This window comes from Protopterus annectens, chromosome 9.part0, assembly GCF_019279795.1.
Source record: "Protopterus annectens isolate FY-2018-M chromosome 9.part0, PAN1.0, whole genome shotgun sequence".
NCBI lineage: Eukaryota > Metazoa > Chordata > Ceratodontiformes > Protopteridae > Protopterus > Protopterus annectens.
This window is the reverse complement of record NC_056743.1, coordinates 1,059,870,997-1,059,894,797: the sequence shown is the minus strand read 5'-3', so window position 1 is coordinate 1,059,894,797 and position 23,801 is coordinate 1,059,870,997. Positions and strand designations below refer to the sequence as shown.

General features: G+C 40.3%; 1 protein-coding gene across 2 annotated transcripts in view; it reads left to right on the top strand.

Annotated features, from left to right (window-relative positions):
• Window positions 1–23,801, top strand: part of HDAC7 (histone deacetylase 7) — a 1,116,899-nt gene that overhangs the window by 855,084 nt on the left and 238,014 nt on the right. For both annotated transcript variants that reach the window (XM_044083872.1, XM_044083871.1), the window contains exons 6-8: window positions 11,930–12,049; window positions 16,041–16,150; window positions 17,959–18,078. In XM_044083872.1, the coding sequence (XP_043939807.1) occupies window positions 11,930–12,049; window positions 16,041–16,150; window positions 17,959–18,078 (350 nt within the window). The remainder of the gene's footprint in view (window positions 1–11,929; window positions 12,050–16,040; window positions 16,151–17,958; window positions 18,079–23,801) is intronic.

The window sequence follows — 23,801 nt, the reverse complement described above, 5'->3', positions numbered from 1 at the left end:
ACAGGTATATTCACAGTAACATCACGGATATATACTGATAAAAGGCCATATTATCCAGACTTATTTTCTTAAACCTTAAGTGGACGTTTTAAACTGTGGAGGTTATTAGTGAAACTTGCTGACTACGTTTTCTCATTATAATCTACCGCATAGATATTGTCTTGCCAGTTGAACATTTACCATAATTTGATGTAACTATCCATGTGAAACAGGCATTCTGACCAAGAAAGTGCCCTAATGACCTATTTTAGGTCATTTTTTGCTTTCTTTATTCATAAATAGCTTGCTTTGGGACTTAGCACATCCAGACGTTAAACTGAGCGGTGATGACATCTTATTAACTAGAGAGAACTCTATGTACGTCTTCTGACTTACAACAAGACTACAACTCTATTTAGAGCTGGTGCATTATTAAACTGTTAATACAAAATATTCTTCACTTATATTTGACATTGATAAGCTTTTAACCAAAATTCCACAAGTAAAAATTCTAACATACAAAGTGTCCAGCTAGGTAATACAATTGGATAAAGATATGTGGGTACTGTAGTGGACATTACATGGATACTTCAGAATCATCTGGATCAAATAACCTCTAAAGTCAAACAACAGCTCAAAGCAGCTTAAAGTATTTTAAATCCTATTACAACAGAAGCCGTTTGATAAATAGCGTCAGTGCATTAATTCTCAAATTAGTGTATGCTCTCTACCTGTTGCTGCATCCCTGTCAGCCCAGTATGCTAGCATGTTATAAAATGCTGAAAACTGTGTGTTGACATTCATACATATAGCCAGTGAAATAGAAGATCACTGCTTAACATACAAATAAGGCAGATGTCTTCCATTGATAGCCGGGACCAACTGCTTGTTAAACTCACTGGCATAAGTCATATGTGTTAGTGTAGGAGCTATAGATTCAATTTTTGATTGCACTGGTACTGCTTATTGTGGCTTATTGCACCTAAAAGGCCATATTTTGGGTTAGAAATGGAAAGATAGAGTTATGTAGGTGAAATTGCTGCAGGTATCAGAATGACAATCTGAGTAGCAGAGACTTACTCAGAGTGGGACTTTGGTCCAAGACCTATGATTGCTGCCTCACAGTGCTTGGATCTCCAGGTCACTGCACAGCTGGAGTAACTTCTGTGCAGAATCTGCATGTCTCTCCTGTGCCCTGGTGGGTTTTTGCATGGCAGTCCAGTATCTGCCCACAAATCAAAGGCATGTTGTAGGTAAATTGGTGAGCCTCTAAATTGCCTGTAGGGGTGTGTGTGTGTGTGTGTGTGTGTGTGTGTGTGTGTGTGTGTGTGTGTGTGTTTTCCTCTGGTGGGCTGGTCTAAGATTGTTTTCTCTTCCTTCTGCTACTGAGTGATATGATAAGGTCAAGTACTTAAGCAGCCTTGCATTGACTAAAGTGGGTACAGAACAATGAATGAATGAATTATACCTTCGGCTGGCTTGTCATTACTGAGATGATGATTGCTACAATGGAGAAACTGGCTACTCCGGCAACAGAACCTGAAGGAAGTTTTATCTATTTTAGTTTCATTTAACTAAAAGAAAAGAAAACATGATTGTAATTAAAAATCTAAAACTGGCAAAGGATTAGACATTTAATTTTTTTTCTGAACTGTTATATTTTGTTTTTTTGTTTGATAATTTGGGTTCTGATACTACTGTATATACCTGCTATCAAGCAGGTGTGTTGTATATGGGACTTGTGTTACTTTTATAATGAATATTATTTATTTATTAACATTTGTTTACTGGGAAATTCTGACTGGGACAGAGCGCATTTTCAGCGGAGGCCCCGGGATAGATGCTCCAGATGCATGTCTTTCGAATGTTGGAGGAAACTGGAGCACCTGGAGGAAACCCACATGACCACAGGGAGGACATGCAGTCTCTGCACAGAAGGAACCCCAGCTGAGAACTGAACTGAAGAATCTCTTGCTGTGAGGCTACAACATTGTGCCCACCCATATATGCATAAATACCTTAAATTGCAAAGGAATGAGCATTATTATTATTGAAGTGTATGTTGTCTTCAGTTATGGGTAGCTGTATCGGTTTCATGGATCACCATGAATGTGCTTTAGGTGAGGATGAGAAAGCTGTGATATGCATATATTTGTGTGCCTCCCCCATAAATAAAGTTGTGCGGGTGTATGTATGTAAAATATACATATATGTGCACATACACACACTCTTGTGTGCTCTTGCTAACAAATATTTATTACACTTCATAGCTATAGGTCAGCAAAAAAGATATACACAAGCATGCACACCTCTATACACACACACACACATATGTATACATGCGTGTGTGTGTGTATATATATATATATATATATATATATATATATATATATATATATATATATATATAAACACACGTATACTTGTAAATATATATGGATAGACAGATATGAGAGACAACATAGTATGCACCATTTAAGATGACCTATTTCCTTCGAAACTCATAATTGCATGTCATGGATTCACAACATTCTTTGTTTTCTTTTATCTGTGCTCCTGACACCATGTGTGAAGAATTGCACTTAACTGTTATAAAATTAGTTTTACAGGAAAGTGTTTACAGCTTTCAAGCCCTTATACAATTCATTTGGTTTGCTGGGAAATCAAAAGCTCTTATCTGTTCTCTTCATGCTCTTAGCTCAGCATGGCTTTCTATACTGTCCTGCTGCCACTGAATAGGTCCCAGGGTTCTATTTCAACTCCCATCTCTTGATTGTGCATGCAGTTGGCTTGCCTGGAAACTGCTCCAAACTGTTTAGTGCATGATTGCACCATGTGTTTTCTGATGCCATTTAGCATCGGAGTCCTGTCACTTTTGAACTTACTAGAGCTCCTTCACCCTGACTTTATTCGCCGTCGTTACTGGGTACCTTAATTGCAATTTTGTCATTGCTTTTTTTCAGAGTTGTTTTAGCACTCCTTTAATTAGTAAGAAATATTTGTTTCTTTAAAATTTTTTATTTTGTATGCAAACAGATAAGTTTTCAGTTTGTTTCACTCAGTCTTGCCTGCGTTTTTTGTTACTTTTATCAGCATTTGTATTGCCAGGTTGCCCTTCTTTCATAAAAAACTTTCCATTCATATGACCTCTCTGTTAACTACTCATTACTCCTCCTCTGTTAATCCTCAAGTGCATTTGAGTTCTGCTGAGCACCGAGGACCCCTACTGGACATCGTAATAATTACTAATAACATTATTAAACATAGACTGCTTACAGTGTACACCATTTACATATCTTTTACAGTAAAACTTTCTCTTGTGTTTCACCTGTTTGTATACATTTGCATGTCTGTTTTGTCAGTCCATTGCATTTTGTCTATATTTCCTGTAACTTTACATATGCTCTCCACGCCTTTGTGTAATGTTAAAGGCCCCTTACCATATTTTTTGCTTTCTTGTTGTTGCCTTTAATTCTGCTTGGATTCCAAGCTTTACTGCATGTTCTTCTTCTTCTGCTTTCAGCTTTTCCCGGCTAGGGGTCGCCACAGCGGAACTTCGGTCCGCTAATGATTGGCAGTAGATTTATACGGTGCCGAGGTGCCAGCCCGATGCCCAATCTTCAACGAAGGCACACCCATTCATGCATGTCTTTCGAATGCCACTCGACCGCGGGGAGGACATGCAGACTCCACACAGAAGGTGCTTCAGCTGAGAATCGAATGGGAGAACCCCTTGCTGTGAAGCGACAACTCTACCACTGCACCACTGCGGCTTGTGACTTGACTGCATGTTCTACTACTTCCATTTTGTAGTTTACTGAGTGGTAAATCATTTTGTAAAACTGTTCTTTGGTCCTGCATTCTATTTATTTATATATTATATAATTAGATTAGTATATGTTACTGTATACTATCCTTGCCTATATTTTTCTCTAGCTACTTCCTCCATCACTTTTATTTTTTTGTTTTTTTCTTAACTGTCAGTATATCATATATTTTTCAGACAGTGTTTAAAGTCCGTTCTGGATTTCACATAATGTGGAATTCTAGTTCTCAGATTTTTTTTTGTAACAACCCCCCCCCCCCAACACACACACACACACACACACGCACACGCACACGCACACACACACACATGCACACACAATAGAGTATATTTAGAAGGTGTTAAAATAAAATAATGTAATGCAGAAAACAAAAATAAAAAAGTACAAAAAAATCTTTGTTACTTATAAGCTAAGAAAAACAAACCCAAAGGAGAGTATGCAAAAAATATTCTACCCATTATTTCTTAAATGCCATGTTTTACTTATTTTCAAGCATAGTGGGAAATATTCTTTCTTATCTGGAATTTCTCATACAAATTCACTTCCTAGAACTTAACCTCTGTTTATTGGAATATTCATTTCTACAGCGCAGCTTATATACTGCTACACAGTTTTACATTGCATTTGCCAAACTACAAACTTAGTCCTAGAAAAAAATAATAATAATTTGCAGTTTTAAAGTTCGTGTCCGAACCAGTCTGTAAATGCCCCCACTTTTTTTTTCTTCACATTCATTAGTGTGATATTCTTTCATCTAAGCCAACAATTCAAAAAAGCTTTGATGAATGTGCATTCATGGGAAAAACTAAGGCTATCTCTACACGGAGAAGCTTTATGGTCTTCCCTTAAGCAAACATTTCCTGAAAAGATTTCTAACTTCATTTTTGTTTTCCAGATAAGCTGAATCATGCATATCCTAGCACTTAACAGCTACTGTTTATTTATTTTACATTTGTTAATCTTGTACATTGACTTGCCAAGTAACCGTTTCAGTCATGACCAAGCCAAAACTGGCAAAGTTTTTTGAAACAAGTTTATTTTCTAACATACGTGCAACAGAATTTTTTTACTGGAAAAGGAATGAATACAGATAAACTGATATGTTAACAAAATTAATTAAAAGAAACAGCAGCATGACTGATTTTAAAACAGAGCTAACTAAGTTAAAGAACATAATATTTACCTTACTTAGAAAATGTACAATGGATTCACCTTTATGTGGTATTAGAAACTCTTTAAGTAGAAAGAAGTACTGGGTCAGACTTGGTGATTTGTACTGGGGAGGTTTATTGAAGTAGTAACACTGCATTGACTCATTACAACGTTCTTTTAAGGTATGCCATAAAGAGGAGCTAGCTGGAGAATTTCTGGTGGATGGAAGGGATGAATTCCACATCACAGCTTAAATGTTGTGGAGAACTCTTCATAGGTTCATAGGTTCATAGATTAGTACTAAGCTAACTGCCCTTGCGAGCCATTTTTAAGCTTAGCCAATTATCCCTTGTGAGACTCAAACCCTGCACCTTTTCTTTGTAAGGCAAACACCTTAACCATTAGGCTACCCAATTCATTGCAGTTAAATGTAAAAGAGGGCCTAATCAGAGTAGTGCGTTCTGATCTTCATTATGTAGAAGAAATAATAATAAGGCGGCTTTTTAGGTGAGCGATGATGAGCGAACAGGGAGTGGAAGTTTATTAAACAGAGTTCACGGATATTAGTGGCAAACAGCAGGGGGTAAGAGTATTGGCAGCCATTTACTTGGCATCGACGGATAAATCCCTAATTACACTGCAGATAATTCAAGTATGAATCTTCACCAAAACTGCATATACAAACGAAAATAAACTTGTAAAAAAGCCAGACTGGGATCGACGTCACACAGACTTTATTGGAAAACGAACAACCAGCAATCCACTAAACAGAATCCTAAGCGCTTTCACCCGTTAATACTGAGGGCATCATCAGAGTATATGTAAAAACCTTTTTCACCCTCTTTTAAGTGTAAAACATATACACGCCCATACTCAATCAACCAATCAAAACGTTAAACCAACTAAAACTCATTCATAAATAGTATTATAAAGCTAAAAAACATATGTACATGTGGTTTATATATATATATATATATATATATATATATATATATATATATATATATATACATATACACAATGTATAATATATAATGAGCTGATTAGAAAGGTTGGTGTGAGCTTCTGCTGCTGGTGTACCTGTCCCGTGAGGAGGGATGCAGTTGTGGCGCTCTACAAAGATGATACTCAGAGCACTGTTACCACATAGAGTTCAAGCCTGCCAAGGCCATGCTGTCACTGTTAATCTCAATGGCTGACAACAGCTACACATGAGAAGGTATGCTTCCCTTTGGGAGACAACAAGGGTGAAGCTTAGAGCCGCCACCGATGGGGGGGAGGGTGAGGAGGATGGTTCCAGGGGATAGGGTGTGTCGCTTCCTCTAGGACTAATAATCTGGCCTGCTCTTTACCACCTGACTCTTGGCAGTGAGCAGACATTTTTAGACATGACTGAATATTCTCCAGAGCTTTTGTCTAGTGTAGGAATGCTGGGCTCCTGTCCTACGGAAATGAGTGGGCCAGGTGCTAATAGTGATGCCATCTAGACGGTCCCGGGGAGGGAAAACAAAAATAAATTACAATGGTGTTCTCCAGTATATCACAGAGTAAATAAGTAGCATATTTATTTATTATTTTAAATACAATTTTTAAAATTTCCTTGGACAAAGGGCAACATCATTCAAGCTTTGGCAACTTTTTTTGTCCAGATTGGATAATCCTTGCCTGCATAATGTCTTTGTAAAACTGTTGTTTTATTTCTAAAGCTAATGAGGGAAGGTTTCCTACGCCTTACTCTGTATTATCTGTAACTTTCTAACCAAGTTATCCAGAAACGTAAGATAACTAAGTTAATCATTCCCAGTACTCCTATTTAACAGACCTGTAGACTATTTTTTGTTTTAATAGGTTTAACCTGTGCTCCCATAGTAGTTGAAAACTGTTTTGTAATTTGCTTTCTTGCAATATTGAGGAACACGTTCATTGAGTTCACGTAGGAAAAGTAAATGTTTTAAAAATAAAAGTTGTATAGAACATGGTTTAGACCTGTGGTATAGAGGATTTAGCACTTACTGTACCCTGGTTGACCTGGATTAGAGTAGTGACCGTCACAAGAACCTGCTGGGAATGGCTTGGAGAAAGGAGACATTATTTTCTTGCAGCCAGGAGGGAGGACAATGGCAAAGTTCTCCTCTATGGACTCTTGTCTGGTGGAAGGGCCAGAAGTGCAGTTGCTGCGCAGGGATTTGGGAGCATGAGCCCACTAGGGAATGCACTACAGCAGAGCATCGCAGGTGCATAGAAGACTGAACCTGCACTGGCTGGGAGTAGTGGGTATTGCACCGTGACAAGGTTTAATTTCGTATTCCGCCTGGCAATCTGTATTTCCTGTTGGGACACTGGAATGGTCTGTAGATGGGTTTGTCTTTAACTCGTGGGCAAGCTTCAGAGCTTTCACAGGAGTTTCTGATACTTATTATCCCTGACGCATAACTTCTGTTACTGCTGCCTCGCGTTGTACTGCTCCTAGGAGATATATTCACCTAGTAATGTTGGTGATGGGCCCTTGATGGCAAACAGTTTTCAGATTCAAGATCTAAGGGTCCATACACACTGTTCTGCATGATTTACCCAGGCTTACACCAGAGTAGGTCATTCACAAGTTCTCTTAGATGATTTATTGAATATGCGCATCCTCAAAATGAAACGTACTCAAGCTTGTCACTTTACAAGCAAGTGTAACACCAGAAAAGTATTTTTTGCAGGAGGCTTTTCTTTTTTATTCTTACACCAAGTTCATAGGACCTCAGAGAAGAGACAGTCACTGACATAAGTGCAATGCTTGTCTTGCTCCGTCTCCAAGGTGTACCAGAACTCAGTAGCATAAGGTATTTACAGCATTACTCTACTGAGAAATGATGGGTTATATTGGATGTCGGGCCATCTCCAGCTGTTATGTTCGAGTGACTGTGATGTAAGCTGAGGTTATCTGAGCAATTAACTGCAGACCAATAGTGTTGAACACCAAACTGAGAGTTAAAAACAAAGTCAGAACAGAAAAAGAGTTTTTGTGATCTTCCTTGATTTAATTCTTATGGCCGCATTTGTAAACCTTTTCCTATGCTTTCTGTACTGGCATCTCTGGTCTTACACCTGATATGTATTAGTGCAATGTCACCTTGCACAGTGATTAACAGAGTGAAGTCATTGCCCTCATTACTTGGTGTCTGATATTTCAGAATTGTTTTATCACCTGTACTGTACAATAAATGGCTGCATCACTGCATACCGCTCAACCTGTTAGTGCAAGAAGTCTGGTCAGAGCCTAAGATAAAGGGGGACAAAGGTCCAAAAATAGGGGCAGATTTTAAATATTGTAATAAACTTAGAAAGTCATTAGATTAAGAGGATTTGTGTTAACATGCATTTTCTGAAGGATATGAAGTCTGAAACTCAAATGTATGTCATTATTTATTGACTTCAATCCTTGGATCATCCCAGTGATTTGCCAGATAACCACAAATTTTATGAGGAAAAGACAAGAAATATGAGGCAAAAATCTGGACATTCTGTGAAAATCTGGACAGTTGAGAGCTATGAATGTAATTGTGTAGTTGCTGCAGATAAGTATATTACCTTGAGTACCGTGTTGTTTTGCATGTGCTTTTTGTTCTCATTGTCTCTTCCCACCAAGATGCACACAGGTGCTATTCAGACTATGACTTTTGACACTAGATTATTCACTGAGCCTTGAAGAACCCCACTGCATCCTCCCCAAATAGAATATTTGTGATTAAGCCTTAAAGAACTTACCATTACATTAGGTTACATGGTTGCCTGTTGAGCTGGCCTGTGACAGAAGTCCTCATGTGTTGGCATGTAGTGATGTCCATGAGCATCTTCCCGCATTCATCGAGTAGCCTTATGTCAACACGTAGTGCATTCATTGGGCTTCCTTATCTGAATCATGCCAGTTGGCCACTGAATTCCTCAATACTTAGGCTCCCAGCATGCATTACTTAAGGATACTCATGTATAGCTGGTGCACAGATACTGACCTCTCAAGCTCTTTTATTTTGTTGCCTTTCTCTTTCGAAGGGCACCCCTTTTTTTCATTTTTGCTGTGCAGCATAGAGATGTAGATGTGCAGCAGGCACACTTGGAGCACGTACACTTGGACAATAAACTCACAACTGAACATTACATATTCTTATCATGCTTCGTGGGCTCTTATCTTGCTTTGGATTCTGTAAGCGCTACTTCTGTGCGTAAGATTGATAGCAGGAAAAGTTTCAGTGTAGGATGTTCCCCGCCATTGTTTATTACTACTATTATTGTTATTTTTCTTGTTGATATTGAGTGGACTCTTCTTTTCCCACAGACTTAGCAAAGCATTGTTGTAGATGAATTTAAGTAAAGCAGCATGTTATTTGTTCAGTGGATTAATGGATATGTGTCACTAGAATGATTCTACATCGCATGCCTGGTGAGGGTTCACTGGTGAATGAAGCCTGTTTACCTACACCGAACTGTGCACGCTTTTGCCAGAACTGGCTACAGTTTGCACAGCAATTCAACACTGGATCTGAGTTGCATTGCCAGTCAGATCTCCAGAATATTTGCCTCTAATACAGCTGAAAGGAACTCCAGCTGCAGAGATATTGCATATTCTTGCCAGAGGTGTTTCTTATTGTCATTTTTGTTTTTATCCCAGGACTAAAAGTGCAGTTTTCGACATTTACGTTGTAAATGTTTACATACTAGAAAGGTCAAGTTATGTACTAGAATTTTAGAGAGGGTTTTATAAGAAAGAATTACTGAAAACTAGCAGAATCTAAAATGATTTATTTCCAACCACTTCTATCTGTTAAGTGTAAACTAACAAACTCATTCTGTTTCTCAAACATTTTTAATTTCTTTCTTTGTGTTTGGGTTATCTACTTTTCAGGTGTCTTAAATAGGATGGAGGACACCATTTGTTAGACTTTAAACTCAGCCTGCACCTTCTGGTGTTGATGGTACTACAGCATCCTTGTATTTTTGTGTGTGTGTGTGTGTGTGTGTGTGTGTGTGTGTGTGTGTGTGTGTGTGTGTACACTTGTAAATTACTTTAAATTATTGTTACTAAAAACAAAAAGAAATCAGAAATATTTGTGTGGCTACATTTCCAAAGTATGAAGCACCCAACTGTACAACAGACAGCAAATCATTCTCAAAGTTTGAGGATGTGTATGTTAAATGAATGATCAAGATCAATTAAGTAGAAGGGTGTTCCCTTAAGCTAATGCTAATGAAGATACCACAGTGTAAACAATTATTGGTACTAGTTAGTGTAAAAGACTGCAGAACATATGCATTACCAGAACAGGGAAACAATATAGTTTTTAGTACTGACATCTGGCTTCTGGTTTATATGCCTCTTTTCTACAGTTGATGTTATTAAAGGGTAATAAGCCAGCTCAGCGGCACAGAAGTAGGGTGTCTGTCTGTGCCCCTGGCAAACACAAGATTGGGACCAAACTCAGGCTGCTGGTATGGCTGGCTAGGGGGCAGAATGAAGTGGCCAATTGCCAGTGCTCCTGTCCTTGGCAGAGAGTGCAGGGAAAACCAGATACCTGTGCATCCTCTGGTGGGACCAAGACACTTGCAGGTCATTTCAGCTTAATGCAGGGGATGGCAACGACACCCTGAAGTCACTGCACTAGCTGTTCCCATAGGTAGGGCAGATAACTGGCTGCTGTGAGAACAATGGCACCTAGATTCCATGGTCATTGCTTCTCACTGGATCTCGCACTCCCTAGGCCTAATAGTGAGTGTTACGTTTGAGAGCCACTGCACAAGGAGTTGGGGGCCCAACATCTGAAGTACCTGCTGTGAGCTGGGTGATTGAAGGGTGTGTGTGTGTGTGTGTGTGTGTGTGTGTGTGTGTGTGTGTGTGTGTGTGTGTGTGTGTGTGTGTGTGTGTGTGTGTGTGTGTGTCTGTGTCTGTGTCTGTGTCTGTGTCTGCATGTGCGCGCGCGCGTGCCAAGGAAGAAAATCCTGAGGCTATGGAGGGGAATTACAAAAAGGTCATTATTTTAAGGTGTTTATGCATATTTATATGTTGAGCTGTGACCTAGAATAACATAACGCAAGCAACGAAAAATGAATGAAATGTGTTATGTTATAGTGATGCCAGCAACTAGTGTAACACTTAGTATGGTTTTATTTGTACCAATTACTGTTTCAGATGCATACTGCTAAGATTTCAAAAATGTATAATATGAGTGAAAAGTATTGCATTGTCTGGGTGGTGCATGCCCTGATTTTTTTTCATGCACATGCATTTAACTTTATTGAATTCACATCAATGACATGCTAAAAGTTACTATTTTTTCTTCTGTACCTGTGGTGCTTGTTTTCACTTAAAGTCCACTTCTTTGTTACTATACATCTTTTCTAGAACTCCACTTTGGAGTTGTTGGGTCTTTCGGCTTTTCCCAGTTAGGGGTTGCCACAGCGGAACTCCGGTCCGCTAATGATTGGCAGTAGATTTTTACGTGCCGAGTTGCCAGCCCTGATGGACAACCTTCAACGAAGGTATGCCCATTCGCGCATGTCTCCACACAGAAGACGCTTTAGCTGAGAATCGAACAGGACAATGTCTTACTGTGAGGCGACAATGCTACTGCAGCACCACCACTGCAGTAGAACTCCACTTTGGAGTGTGATATGAAAACTTAACTGCAGTTTTACTTCACATTCTAACTAACCTAAAAGACACCCTTAGTGGCCAACTGCTACTCCAAAACCCAAACTAAGGTATGAAATGATACAAGATAGTCTTAGCTACAGGTGTAGCCACTATAAAGATACATTAGCCAAGGTTATTGGATACACAGGGGCAATGAGGAAAACTTCACTGCATGGAGGTTGTTCAAATGTATGTGGTCATTTTGTGGCAGTGCATGTTTTTATTGTTTGTAGAAGTGAGGCATCTTACATAAATGTAGTACGTTAATGTACTATTTATACTTTATGCTGTTTTATAGTGTCTGAGCCCAACCTGAAAATGCGCAATAAACTGAATCTTGAGCGACGCAAGAGCCCACTGGTAAAGAAAGCCAGTGCACCATCTAACCTAAAGAGAAAGACAACAAATGAAGGTGTAGGTAGGTAATGGTATACCATTTCTTCCACATTTCCAATTAGCTGCATGCACATTCATCATGTATTGAGGTATTGCTGTAACCAAGGGTTTATTTGTCTAAAAAAGAAATTAGTAACTTTAGGTTTGACTTCTAGGAACTCTCACTCAGAAACTATAATGTTGACAAATCAGTTAATTTTCCATTGCCCATGGGACACCAAAACAGAGAGAGAGACATGGCTTGTGTAAGAAATTAAAACAAATTAAATAAGCCGATAGAGTGTATAAATAGTCATCTTTCTTGTGGTGTGGTTTGTAATAGAACCTTACCAGGTTGAAAGCTCTTGCCCACCAAAGATTTACTCTAGAAGGACTAGCATTTTTTCAAGTTTTTCATGCTTTTTAATGTTAAGTTGGTTTTATACATCATAACTGTATTACATCAGAGTATTTGCTGCCTAAATCACTGGTAAATGTAATGTTGAAAGGAACTGTGAAATGAAATGTCTTCACCTGAGGAAAGACGTCCAGGGAAAGTTTTACTCTGTAGTAAAGGAAATGTCACAGTACGGACAATCAGTTTGGTGGTCTTTTTATGCTACCAGGGTCACATAAGTGGGATTGAAAAGGGCAGATACCTTGCCCAATCGTATGTGTAAATGCAGCACGCCATCACCCGTATTCGTTAAGTAAGGTGGAAGATGGAACGGCATGTAGGCAGGCAGCGCATCCTCATTCACTTTAAATGCTGCACTTGTGTTGAACTGCACCGCACTGTCTTTTTCTATAAATTTAAGACAACGTCACAGTCGTTGGTCTACTGTGACAACACTAGAGGAAAGAGGGAGATACTTGCACTGCAAAGGCTAAAAGGAACAGGAGTTCTATTTGACTGTGCAACTACTTCTGTAAGGCTGCTATTAGCGGTAATGGAGAATTGTTCTATAAAAGTCAGAACAGCCTCCTTGAAGTTAAACTGAAACTTATCCTGCAAGTATTTAACATGCTACACTGTAATTTGTTTCTTCTCATTAACAGCATTGTTTTATGGGTAGAGGTATCTTGGTGGTAACAGTGGTAACAGGTGGGGGGAATTGTAAAGAGGGTAGGTAGCATGTTGTGATACCTGTGGAGACATGTGGCTGAAGTGTTTTGTAGCACATTGTCCTTGATGCCAGACAGTAGACCACCTCATCCTGACTCTTTGGGAATAAAGGGGGGCCAGTTTGAGGAGGGGTTTAGTTAAAAAAGCAGACACAGATGCATTGCTATGTAATAGCAACAGAACAAGTATGTTGTTAGTCTGTAAGCAAGGTAAGGGGTTATAAAGGTTGCCTTTAAAAACAATGGAATGAAAAACCATGTTAAGCCTGAACGGAGGAATAGGAATCCTCATCAGTGACACACAAAAAGGGAGCAATAAAGCCCAGTGCATTGAAGTTGGATCTTTGGCAGAAATTTCCTAGAAACAGATACTTGGTGCTCTTTATTAGAGATGAGTTTTAACCACTACAGTAGGGGGAAAAAGAGATACTGGTGATTTGGGAAGAGAAATGAACTCAGGTCATGGTATGGTTAGGGTAGTGTTAAGGGAAAGACCTGCAGAATGCCTTAGACACTTGCTTTCCCTTGGAAAAAGGCTAGATAAGCAGTCGGCACATCTAGGATACTGACGTCCGAGGTGAGTACATGCCGCAGCTGCATGTTGTGCCTCCACAAACGGGAATAAAAAGCAAAGTGTAACTGCTTAGCTGAAGCCCTCCCCTTTTGAGAAGTCATATAGATTTCATGTTGCTTCATCCTCCTACTACTGATTGTAGCCTCTGAGAGGTAGTCCCAGCCATTGCTGCAGACCCAGACATTGAATGAAGTTATGCCAGTGGTATTGTAAGGATAATACTTCAAGGGCAGAGGAAGAATGCAAGTTCCATGATGACGTGCCAAAAAGTCCTCACTGCATACAACAATTTTATTGCTTGAGAAATAACAGGAACTATAACGTTGTTTAGTTTTGGATAAGGATTGGGAGAGGTGTTACTTGTATTAAGTTATAGATGTTTACCTCCCGTGGGGAAATTAATGTACTTTGAGTGTGTACATTTGTAGCAGTTTACCCCAAGTTTCTTTCAAAAGAAGTTAGGGATAACGGATGAAGTCTGTCTGAGGTGGATCTACAAATACCAACTGTTTACACATGGTATGGTTTTGTGGTAAGCCTTCCACAATGTTACCCAAGATTGTTGAGGTGGTCAGATGGGCATAGAAGAATCTCATTAACACACTCATTAGAAATGCACTTTTGGATTTTAGTGATTCCACTGCAGAGATGCCATTTGTTGTTAATAGCATGGGCCTGGCTGGGAATGGTCTCTGCTTCTTTGTTGCTGATTTTCAAAAAGTTGAAATGTTTAACAAAAGACTGGATTTTGCATACTTTTTACAATTATTTTTAATTTTGATAATAGATACACAAGGATTTGGATATCAGAGTGGACTGAATCTTCTTTTGTCTTTGTTTTGCTTTTCAGTCATTATGTTAATTGCTTGTGATAGTTGAAGTGATGTTGACAAATTTCATAGTAGTATGATTTATATTTTTATGTGATATGGGAATTAGAGGTAGATCTGTTGGAGTTAGTACTTGTAATTATTTGAATATGGAAAATTAAATGTTGAATTATTATGTATGGTTCCATACATATTTGTTTTAATTTACCCAATAAACTTGTTTGTGAAAAAATGGTCCACTAGGCCAACCCACTCTTGTTTCATTAATGTACGTGTAAATAATCAAGTAAGTAAATAGATAAACAGTCAAACCTGTGAAAAGATCAGTTATATTGTGACAGGGTCAGAGCCATCTGCCAGTGTAAACTAACCAAAGAAACAATGAGTGACCCGTAAGTCAAAAATAGTCAAGTGTCCCATCCTGTGTCAATACCATCTAATAGGCATGAGCTACTAGCAGAAGTGTTGGGGGATGTACGCTATCATTGTGCCAGAGACAAAGAAGCAACCCTGTCCTTTCCTGCAAAAGGCATAAAATGAAAAATACACAGGGAGCTTCATGGCTTCTGAGTTTGATGTCTGTATGGACTATTCTAGATAAAGTCATGAAACTTAACACAAAAATGAACTGTGATAGGCATTAAGGGGACAGACAGGTTTAATAAATTATGAGTTAGCTTAACTGAAAAAGGGAAGTGATTGAATGGACCTTAAACATGTGTTTTAAAGATTTGAAAAATGGATCTAAATGTTTACAGACGTATATACAACTGTGAGGATCTTTTGCAGGCATTTGTAATATAATGGCCCGTGGTTCATAGGTTCATAGGTTAGTACTAAGCTAACTGCCCTTGCGAGCCATTTCAAGCCTAGCCAATTATTCCTTGTGAGACTCAAACCCTGTACCTTGTGTTTGTAAGGCAAACACTTTAACCATTAGGCCACCCTCCCAACCCTGGTGGTCATGGTAGTTACAACGCTGTGTAAGCAAGATGCTGCAGTGTTGAATAAGCTTGTATCATATGTTTATGTCTTAGGTTCTCTGCTTGTATTGTTGCCTTGGGATTTAGTTTGAGGGGGCTAATAGTTTGAAGTGGTGTAATGATGTTAGGAGGTCATATTTCCTGCAGAGAGGAATTCTGACATCATCGTATAACACATATGTTTCATTAGAATCATCATGCACTTTGGTTCAGAAGCCATAATCTGTTAAATAATTATCTGCTGTGAGAAATGACAGTAGCTGTTCTTAACTTACGGTATACCAAAGCAACAGACCACAAATCAGTGTTAAAAGCTTGGCTTCTAGCCCTGCAGGCACAATAGTTGTTACAGCGTGTTCACTGATTTGCTCTGTTCCTCTAGAATTTGCTCTCATTCACCTGCTGCTCATAACTCCAGGCTGCGATGCTGTTGATGATTGTTTTGTGAAAATGCATGCCCTTGCTGTGAACTTCATTGACTGCTTTCCATTCATTTTTCCCTTTCTCATCCATCTCCTGTAGATTCATCTCCCAGCAGTAGCAGTACACCTGTATCTGGATGTAGCTCTCCAAATGACAATATTCCTTTGCAAAATGGAGTGTTCTCTTCCATTCCAGGACTGTCGCATGAGGCATGTATTCAAATAAAAAAATACATATTTTATGTTTTTGTGCCTATTATATGTTCATATAGTGGCTGTACCTGCACGCATGTGAGTTTTGCATGGTCTTCAGTCTTCTGTATTTACATCACTGGTTATGAACTTGTATGGGACTCCTTTTTAAGCATGGGATTGTTTGACACTGATGTATTTGCTTGTTGTTCCCTTTAGATTTTTGTAAGAAATTTGTACCTTACTGTATTGTAAATATGGTGACAGCATAGTAAACATCTCATGTGCCTGCCCTAAATTTCACAATGTCCTTTATGGTTATTTTGTCCTTCTTTTATCTTTTTTTTGTTTACATCTATTTTTCAGTGCCCAGACTGCTCACTTCAGTTACGTCTTACTTCCTCCTCCTCAATCCCCACAACAAGGTGGGTAGGATATAGGAACATGTAATTATGGCACCATCCTGATGGCAAAGGAGGCCTTTATCCCTTTGGCCTACCTGTGATCTGTCTGCCCACATAACCCGTAGTGACACAAATGAGGTGCATGTCCAGGTCTGTCTTTTCTTGAATTTCCATCTCTCTTTTACCAACCTGTGCTTTAGCCGTTGCCTTCCACTGGAGGATTTCACCAAGAAGGAAACCCACCCCCCACCAGGGTAGTTATGCTAGTATTTAAGCAGCTTATTCCCGCTTCCAAGGCTGGATCTTTCAATGTCCAGGCCCACTGCTTGAACCTCAATCTTCTGGATTACAATCAAAACTACCATTCCTGTGCTAGCCTGAGGCTACATTTCCCTCCTGTCCTGCTTTCTTTCTTTCTCTCTGTGTTTCTTCCCCCCACTTGAGGAGTCTAGTGGGATAAGTTAGGTGCTTCCATCCCTTGCCCTGCCTATAAATCTAATACTTATTCCTTTAGACCATTGAGAGTCTGCTAAAGGGTAATTCACCAGATGACACCATTCCTTAACTAGAGTTGAAGAGAAACCTCTAGACTAGTTTACTATGTTTCTGTGTAACAGTAGGAAAGACCTGTACTAGCTTCTAGCAACATTTGCTAACATGCAGACAGTCTTTTAAAATGTTTAAGCAGTTATGCACAACAACGACGACGACTGCAACTCTGACTTGCAGGGACAGATCAACACGTCTTCAGTGCTAGTTATACCCATCTTGTAGTTTACATCTAGGCCAGCCACACTCTTCCCTCCACCCTACTGCCACTGCCCTCTACTTCCTGACTTGCCTATAGCCATGTCTTTCTGCTTACTTACCAACCCTTAGCAGTGGAAGAGATTCATGACGTATGCTGTTTCTTACCAATGCCAGCTTCCCCGCAATACCTATCCAGGATTTGGGAGTAAATACTGATTTCCAGTGATTTTTATTAGCTTCTTATTGAAGTATATTATTTTTTATGTCAAATGTTCATTTGGCAGTGTTTCTACTAGGCCATTTATAGCTTACAAGCTGAACTCTTACTCCTGCATTCATTACTAGGTAGTATTGAAATCTGGTATGGAGGTGTAGAGTATTCCCAGAATGTCCAGTTGAACCCATCTGCTTACTCCTCTGATACTCACAGCTGCAGTGCTGACCCCTCTTAGTCAGTCCTACAGGCACATTACCTTCCTCTCTGCTGTCTAGCAGCAGGCTTTCATGTAGGCTTCTTTTTTTTTGTAACTACTGGTTTCAGATTTTTTTTTTCTTGTATATTTATTTCCATTTCATTCTAAAGCTGACAAGAATTTCAGATTTGTGCACTAATCATTCACTAGGAAGTTGCTGAATTGTTCAGGAATGACTTTGCTCTCTTCTTGGTGACAGACCCCCTTGGCTCAACGCTTGATGATGCAAGAGGGCACATCGCTGGTGCAGGTCGCTATGGCTAACTCACCTCCACTTCCTACCATTACTCTGGGGCTACCTGCAGCACCTATGTCAGTGGTATGTAGGAATTTATTTGGCAAACCTGGTGAAATAATTTCATTTGATGGTATTTGCGTAGGTGCATTATGTTTAACATCTATCACTGATTCATTTTTGTTTTTAACATTTTGAATAAGCTAGTAAGTGAAGTGTCTTCTACTGATTGTACACTGATTAGATTTGTAGGAGTAAGAATCCGAGGTGTTTTGTATCTTTTGGTTCCCCATGTTTTTAATGTCTGACACTTGAAAGGGTACAGCAGTAGACAGAGTAGGAATGTGCTTGGTTATAAACATGACTGTGAGTCAAATGGATTCATCTGCATGCAGTTTGGCAACACTTATTGGAGCCTGTAGTGGTGACTGTTCACAGCTGTGTAACTTATGTGCACGAGTAAGGTCCTGTGTCTGAGGTAGTAGTGCAGTCATTAATGGGAATGTGCAGATAACAGAAACAGTATGGAGTAGCTGAATAGTTCAGCTGTTAAACATTTAACAGCAGTATTGCTACTCTGTAACAGTACTTAATTTAACCTCTTAATTTAGAGAGGATACCCCTTTAATTAAAATACAATAACACCTGCCTTTGACACTCCAGGCCTTTGATTTGATACTTAACGTGGAGTGCTGATATGCTGACCCAGGTTGAAAAGGGAATGCAGCAGTACTGCCCTAGTCTGTTGTGGGCTGTACCTGCTGAAGCATGTTAACAGATTTGTTACTTACACAGTAATACTGCCTAATCATGGCCGTACAGCGCAATGCTGTTCATACAGCAGAGTGCACATGTTGATGTGTGACACCTTTGCATTGGTTCACATTTGCCTTGGATGCTGCAAGATCAAAAGACGGAGAGGCCTCTTTCTGACCGCAGCCACTTGGGTTCAAGTTACAGAAGTGACACTGAAGTGCAACTTAAGAGAGTTTTTTATGCCACTGAGTAAACCGTAAGATAAGAACTTTTATACTGTGCTTATGTGTAAAGTCTGTCCAAGATGGGTTGACACTTAGGAGACTTGAGCTATTTCTAATAGTTTAGAGAGTGGAGGGTAGTTGATATTAGACATCAAAATGTATAAATGAGAAAAAGTGGTGGTAGTAGTACTAGCAGTAGCAGCAGTAGTAGTACTAGCAGTAGCAACAGGAGTAGTACTAGCAGTAGCAACAGGAGTAGTACTAGCAGTAGCAACAGGAGTAGTACTAGCAGTAGCAACAGGAGTAGTACTAGCAGTAGCAGTTTCTGTTATAGAGCTGAGTATATTTTTCTGTATTATTCTGTATTATAGAGCTAAATTGTTGCTTAGATATCTGTTGTCTTACTGTTCTGCAAATATACAGAGATCAGTATATATTTTTTTGGTTTTATAATTTGCACTCTGATTCCTCACATCTCTGTTGAAACTGGTTTCCGCACTCCCCCCTCCCTGTTCTTGGTTGTAGTTTAAATTTGGTGGCTTTTGCAGTGCCCGCCCCACTGTAGATTTGATCTAGGACACTCCCCCAGTCCCATCTCTTTACCGCATTCTACCTAATAAACCCTTTCTGCACTTGCTTTTAGTCCTTTTTAATTTAATTACATTTTTTCAAACTGTGTGTGGACTAATATTGCTACATACTCAGCTTACACTGCATGTGAATTGTTTTTACTACTGTTTTTGCTACTTTTCTGAAAAAAAAAATGTATCTGCTTTTACTGTATTTGTGTTTCTTCCTACTTTATTTTGCTTTTGCGTCATCTTAAAAGTACTCAATTGTATTTATTACTGCTTGGTGTATCTCATTCTAAGCCTTTTAGTTTAAGCACTTGGGCTTCAGACCAGTTGTTTTACATTAAGAAGGTTTGTGGTCTGCACTGTAGTGGCAGAACAGGTAGCTTACATCCTTCTAAGTTGGGAACTGCTGATTGAGGGCTCAGTGTCTGTTATTCTAAAAGTGTATTAATTCTGGTTTAAGCACTTGGGCTTCAGGCCAGTTATTTTACATTAGAAGGGTTCGTGGTCTGCACTCTTGTGTGAGGTGAGGCTGGACTCTCCCTTCTGAGCTGGGAATTTCTGGTTAAAGGCTTATAGTGCCTGCATATTTGAACTGTTTCTTACTGAAATTGGTACACCTTGTTTGCTGTAGCATAGACTAGATCCAGGCCTGCTGAATCTAGCTTTGTTTGTATGCTTGTTTGTTTGCTTGTTATTTCCCTGAAACGCTAATTCCACCTAAAACGCGGCTTTTCAGCGCTTCTGCGGATCCCTAGTGATATCTGCATTGCTTACTGTACTTATTTCCTTGTTTCACTTGAAAGAAAGTTACTGTTTGTCATTTTTGCATTTAAGTTACCTGTAACACATTGCATTTAAGTTACCTGGCACTTGCCCACTAAAGCAATTATATAAGTCAGCACTAAAAAATTAAAAGCACTACACCCTCACAAACTCCCCTTGAGTACTTTGTTTCCCATTAGCCTTTTTTTTTTCAATTATAAAGGAATTCCCAATACTATTCTAGCATGTCCAAAGGTCAGTTGTCAATCTCCTCACCGGTCCAGCTGGTGAATCTGGGAATCTAGAGGCAATGTTACAACTGCCTCATGTACACAGACAACCCTCTCCTCCTCCCAACAAATTCCAACACATGTGAGAGATGCAACCATATAGCCTTACTGGAGGCTAAGCTCTCTCAACTCAGTACTGGTGTAACCAGTCAGGAGGAGAAGGAAACCACACTCACTACAATTCCAGTCTCACATAGACCTACCATGACAGCAAACCAAACACATAAACACACAAAAACATACTCTGAGACTCTAAATAAAAATCTGCCTAAGCAGCAGAGACCTCCAAAGCAGACACCCAAGCAGCCGCTACCCCAAAACAAAACACTACAACACATAGCTCACAAAGCAGGTGTGCCGAACAGTCACAGCCCTTAAGGCTAAACAACACACCTGATACACTTGTAATAGGTGACTCTATGGTCAGGCACACTGACGTCCCGCTCACCAGGCTGAACAAGGAGAAGGTCACGGTGAGCTGCCTGTCGGGCGCTAGGATCCGCCACATAACACAAGCACTCAGGTCACTGCAAGGCAAGTACAAATATGACTCGGTCATTGTCCATGCTGGTGTGAATGACCTGAGATGTACCTCCCTGGACTACATGAAAAGAGACATAGAGGAGCTCTCTGAGCATGTAGCCCAGGCCAGTATGACCCTGACCTTGAGTAGCATCTTACCCTCACCAAGAATGATGCCACAATATGAAGACAAGATGATCAATTTCAACAATTGGCTTAAGTATTGGTGTCATTCAAAGGGGATCCAATGCCTGTCAGCCTGGGATGACATGCTCGACAAGCCGCGATGCTTCGCTAGGGACGGCTTGCACTTGTCACCCCTGGGCTTTTGGATATTGGCAAAGGCTCTTGCTACCCCCATAGTGCCTTTTTTTATGCAAGGCTCAAAAGACAAACCCACCTCCATAGGTATCACAAGGGATAAGAAACTAAGAGTAATGCTACTCAACGCCAGAAGTCTAAACCTCAAGATGCACGCACTCGAAACTCTCCTTAGCATGGAGAACATTGATATCTGTGCAGTAACAGAAACCTGGTTCAAGGCTCCCGAGAGCACCCCAGCACTACCAGGTTATACCTCATACCATACTTTTCGGCCCCAAAACTTGGAGCAAACCACAAAAGGAGGGGGAGTATCAATATACCAAATCAAAGATACCCACACCTCCAGGTTGGTGGCACAGCACGAAGCATCAGAGACTATCCATGTGCAACTAACAGTGGGTAAAACTGCCTTCCAGTTTATAGCCTGCTACAGACCACCCTCCCAAACCCAGGAACCCCACTCGGCCTTCCTGAGAACACTGGAAAATATGAAGGTCTCTCCAAACACCATTATATTGGGCGACTTCAACTACCCAAACATAGACTGGGAGCATTACTCTAGCTCCAACACCCTAGCCCAAAGGTTCCTAGAATTTATAAACTCAAATGCTATGGAACAACTTGTTACCACTTCCACAAGAGGGGAAAACATACTGGACCTGATCATCATCAACATGGGGACTCTATGCTCCAGACCAGAAGTGTATCCCTCATTGGTAAGATCAGACCATAAATTAATCTCACTGGATATTCACATACCGACTCCACTCCCTGCCATGAAAGCCACAGTGAAAAACTTCTCTAATGCAAATTTCACACTCCTCAAAACCGAGGTGGAATCCTTCAAAGCCCCCGGGCCTGTGGAAAATACGGCCCAGACCGTAGAATCCTTTATAAACGCATTCTATGAACACCTTCAGGAATGCATGGATCATGTGATCCCAAATAAAACCAAGACCCAGTCCTCCAAAGGCAGACGTCCTGTCTGGTGGACCCCAGCCATAAACAAACTATACAATAGAAGGAGGAAGCTACGACATGATAGAGCAAAATCCCAAAAAGGGAAGGCATCTCTGATCAGTATTAGCAAAAAACTACGGGCACGCATAAAATCGTCTAAGGCCAGCTTTGAGAGAAAAATTGCACAGGACACTAAGGATAATCACAAGGCTTTCTTTGGTTATGTTAAGAACCTGGGTGGGAATTCCCAGATATGCTCAGAATTAGTCCAAAATGACAAAAAATGCACCGAACCCACAGACATTGCCAACATCCTAGCTGACAGGTTCAGCGCAAACCCCCCCCCCAACAAAAGGGCAAATATCTATCCCAGCAGAGTGCTGCCCCCTGACATCTCAGATGCTCAGGTAAGAGCTACCCTCTCCAAAAACACAGCATCAATGGGACCAGATGGTGTCCCGGGCTGCGTCCTACATGAACTCCAAGAAGAGCTAAACCCAAACATAAAACTACTGTTCAATCTCAGCCTTACTACAGGATATGTACCCAAAGAGTGGCGTACAGCAACAGTGGTCCCTCAACGGATCCTGGAAACTATCGCCCCATAAGCCTGACTAGCTTGGTCTGCAAAGCTATGGAAAGGATCATTGTGGACCTCATAAATAAAGATATTGGGGACCTACAGACACTGGATCCTACCCAGTTTGGCTTTGTTAAGGGCAGATCCTGCCTCTTAAACCTGGTTGATTTCTTTGAAACAGTCACTAAGGCCATTGACGAGGGGAAGGTGGTCCACACAGCCTACCTGGACCTCGCAAAAGCCTTCAATACAATACCCCACTCGGGCATTATAGATAAGCTCACCAGCTTAAATATAAACCCCTATGTCACTAGATGGGTTGCAAACTGGCTCAAGGACAGAACCCACATGGTTAGACTTGCCGGAGCCATGTCAGACTCCAAACCAGTTACAAGTGGCGTCCCACAAGGCTCAGTCCTGGGACCTCTCTTGTTCGGTATATATTTCTTGGAGGTACAGGCCAACACGGAAGGACTGTGGCTGACCAAGTTTGCAGATGACTGCAAACTGGGCGCCATAATCGACACTCCAGCCGACACAAGCATCCTCCAAAAGGGCCTCATAGAAACAGACAACTGGTGCCAGAGCCATGGCCTCAAGCTAAACGCCAAAAAGTGTATAGTCATCCCTTTGGCAAAAACAAAGTGCCCACAAATTACCACATAGGTGGTAATCCATTAAGTACAGAAGAAGTAATTAGGGACCTGGGGACCCAAGTTGATAGCAATCTCTCATTTGACAACCACGTGGCCAAAGTGGTTAGAAAAACATTTTATATAGCCCACCTAATCATGAAGGGATTCACATCTAG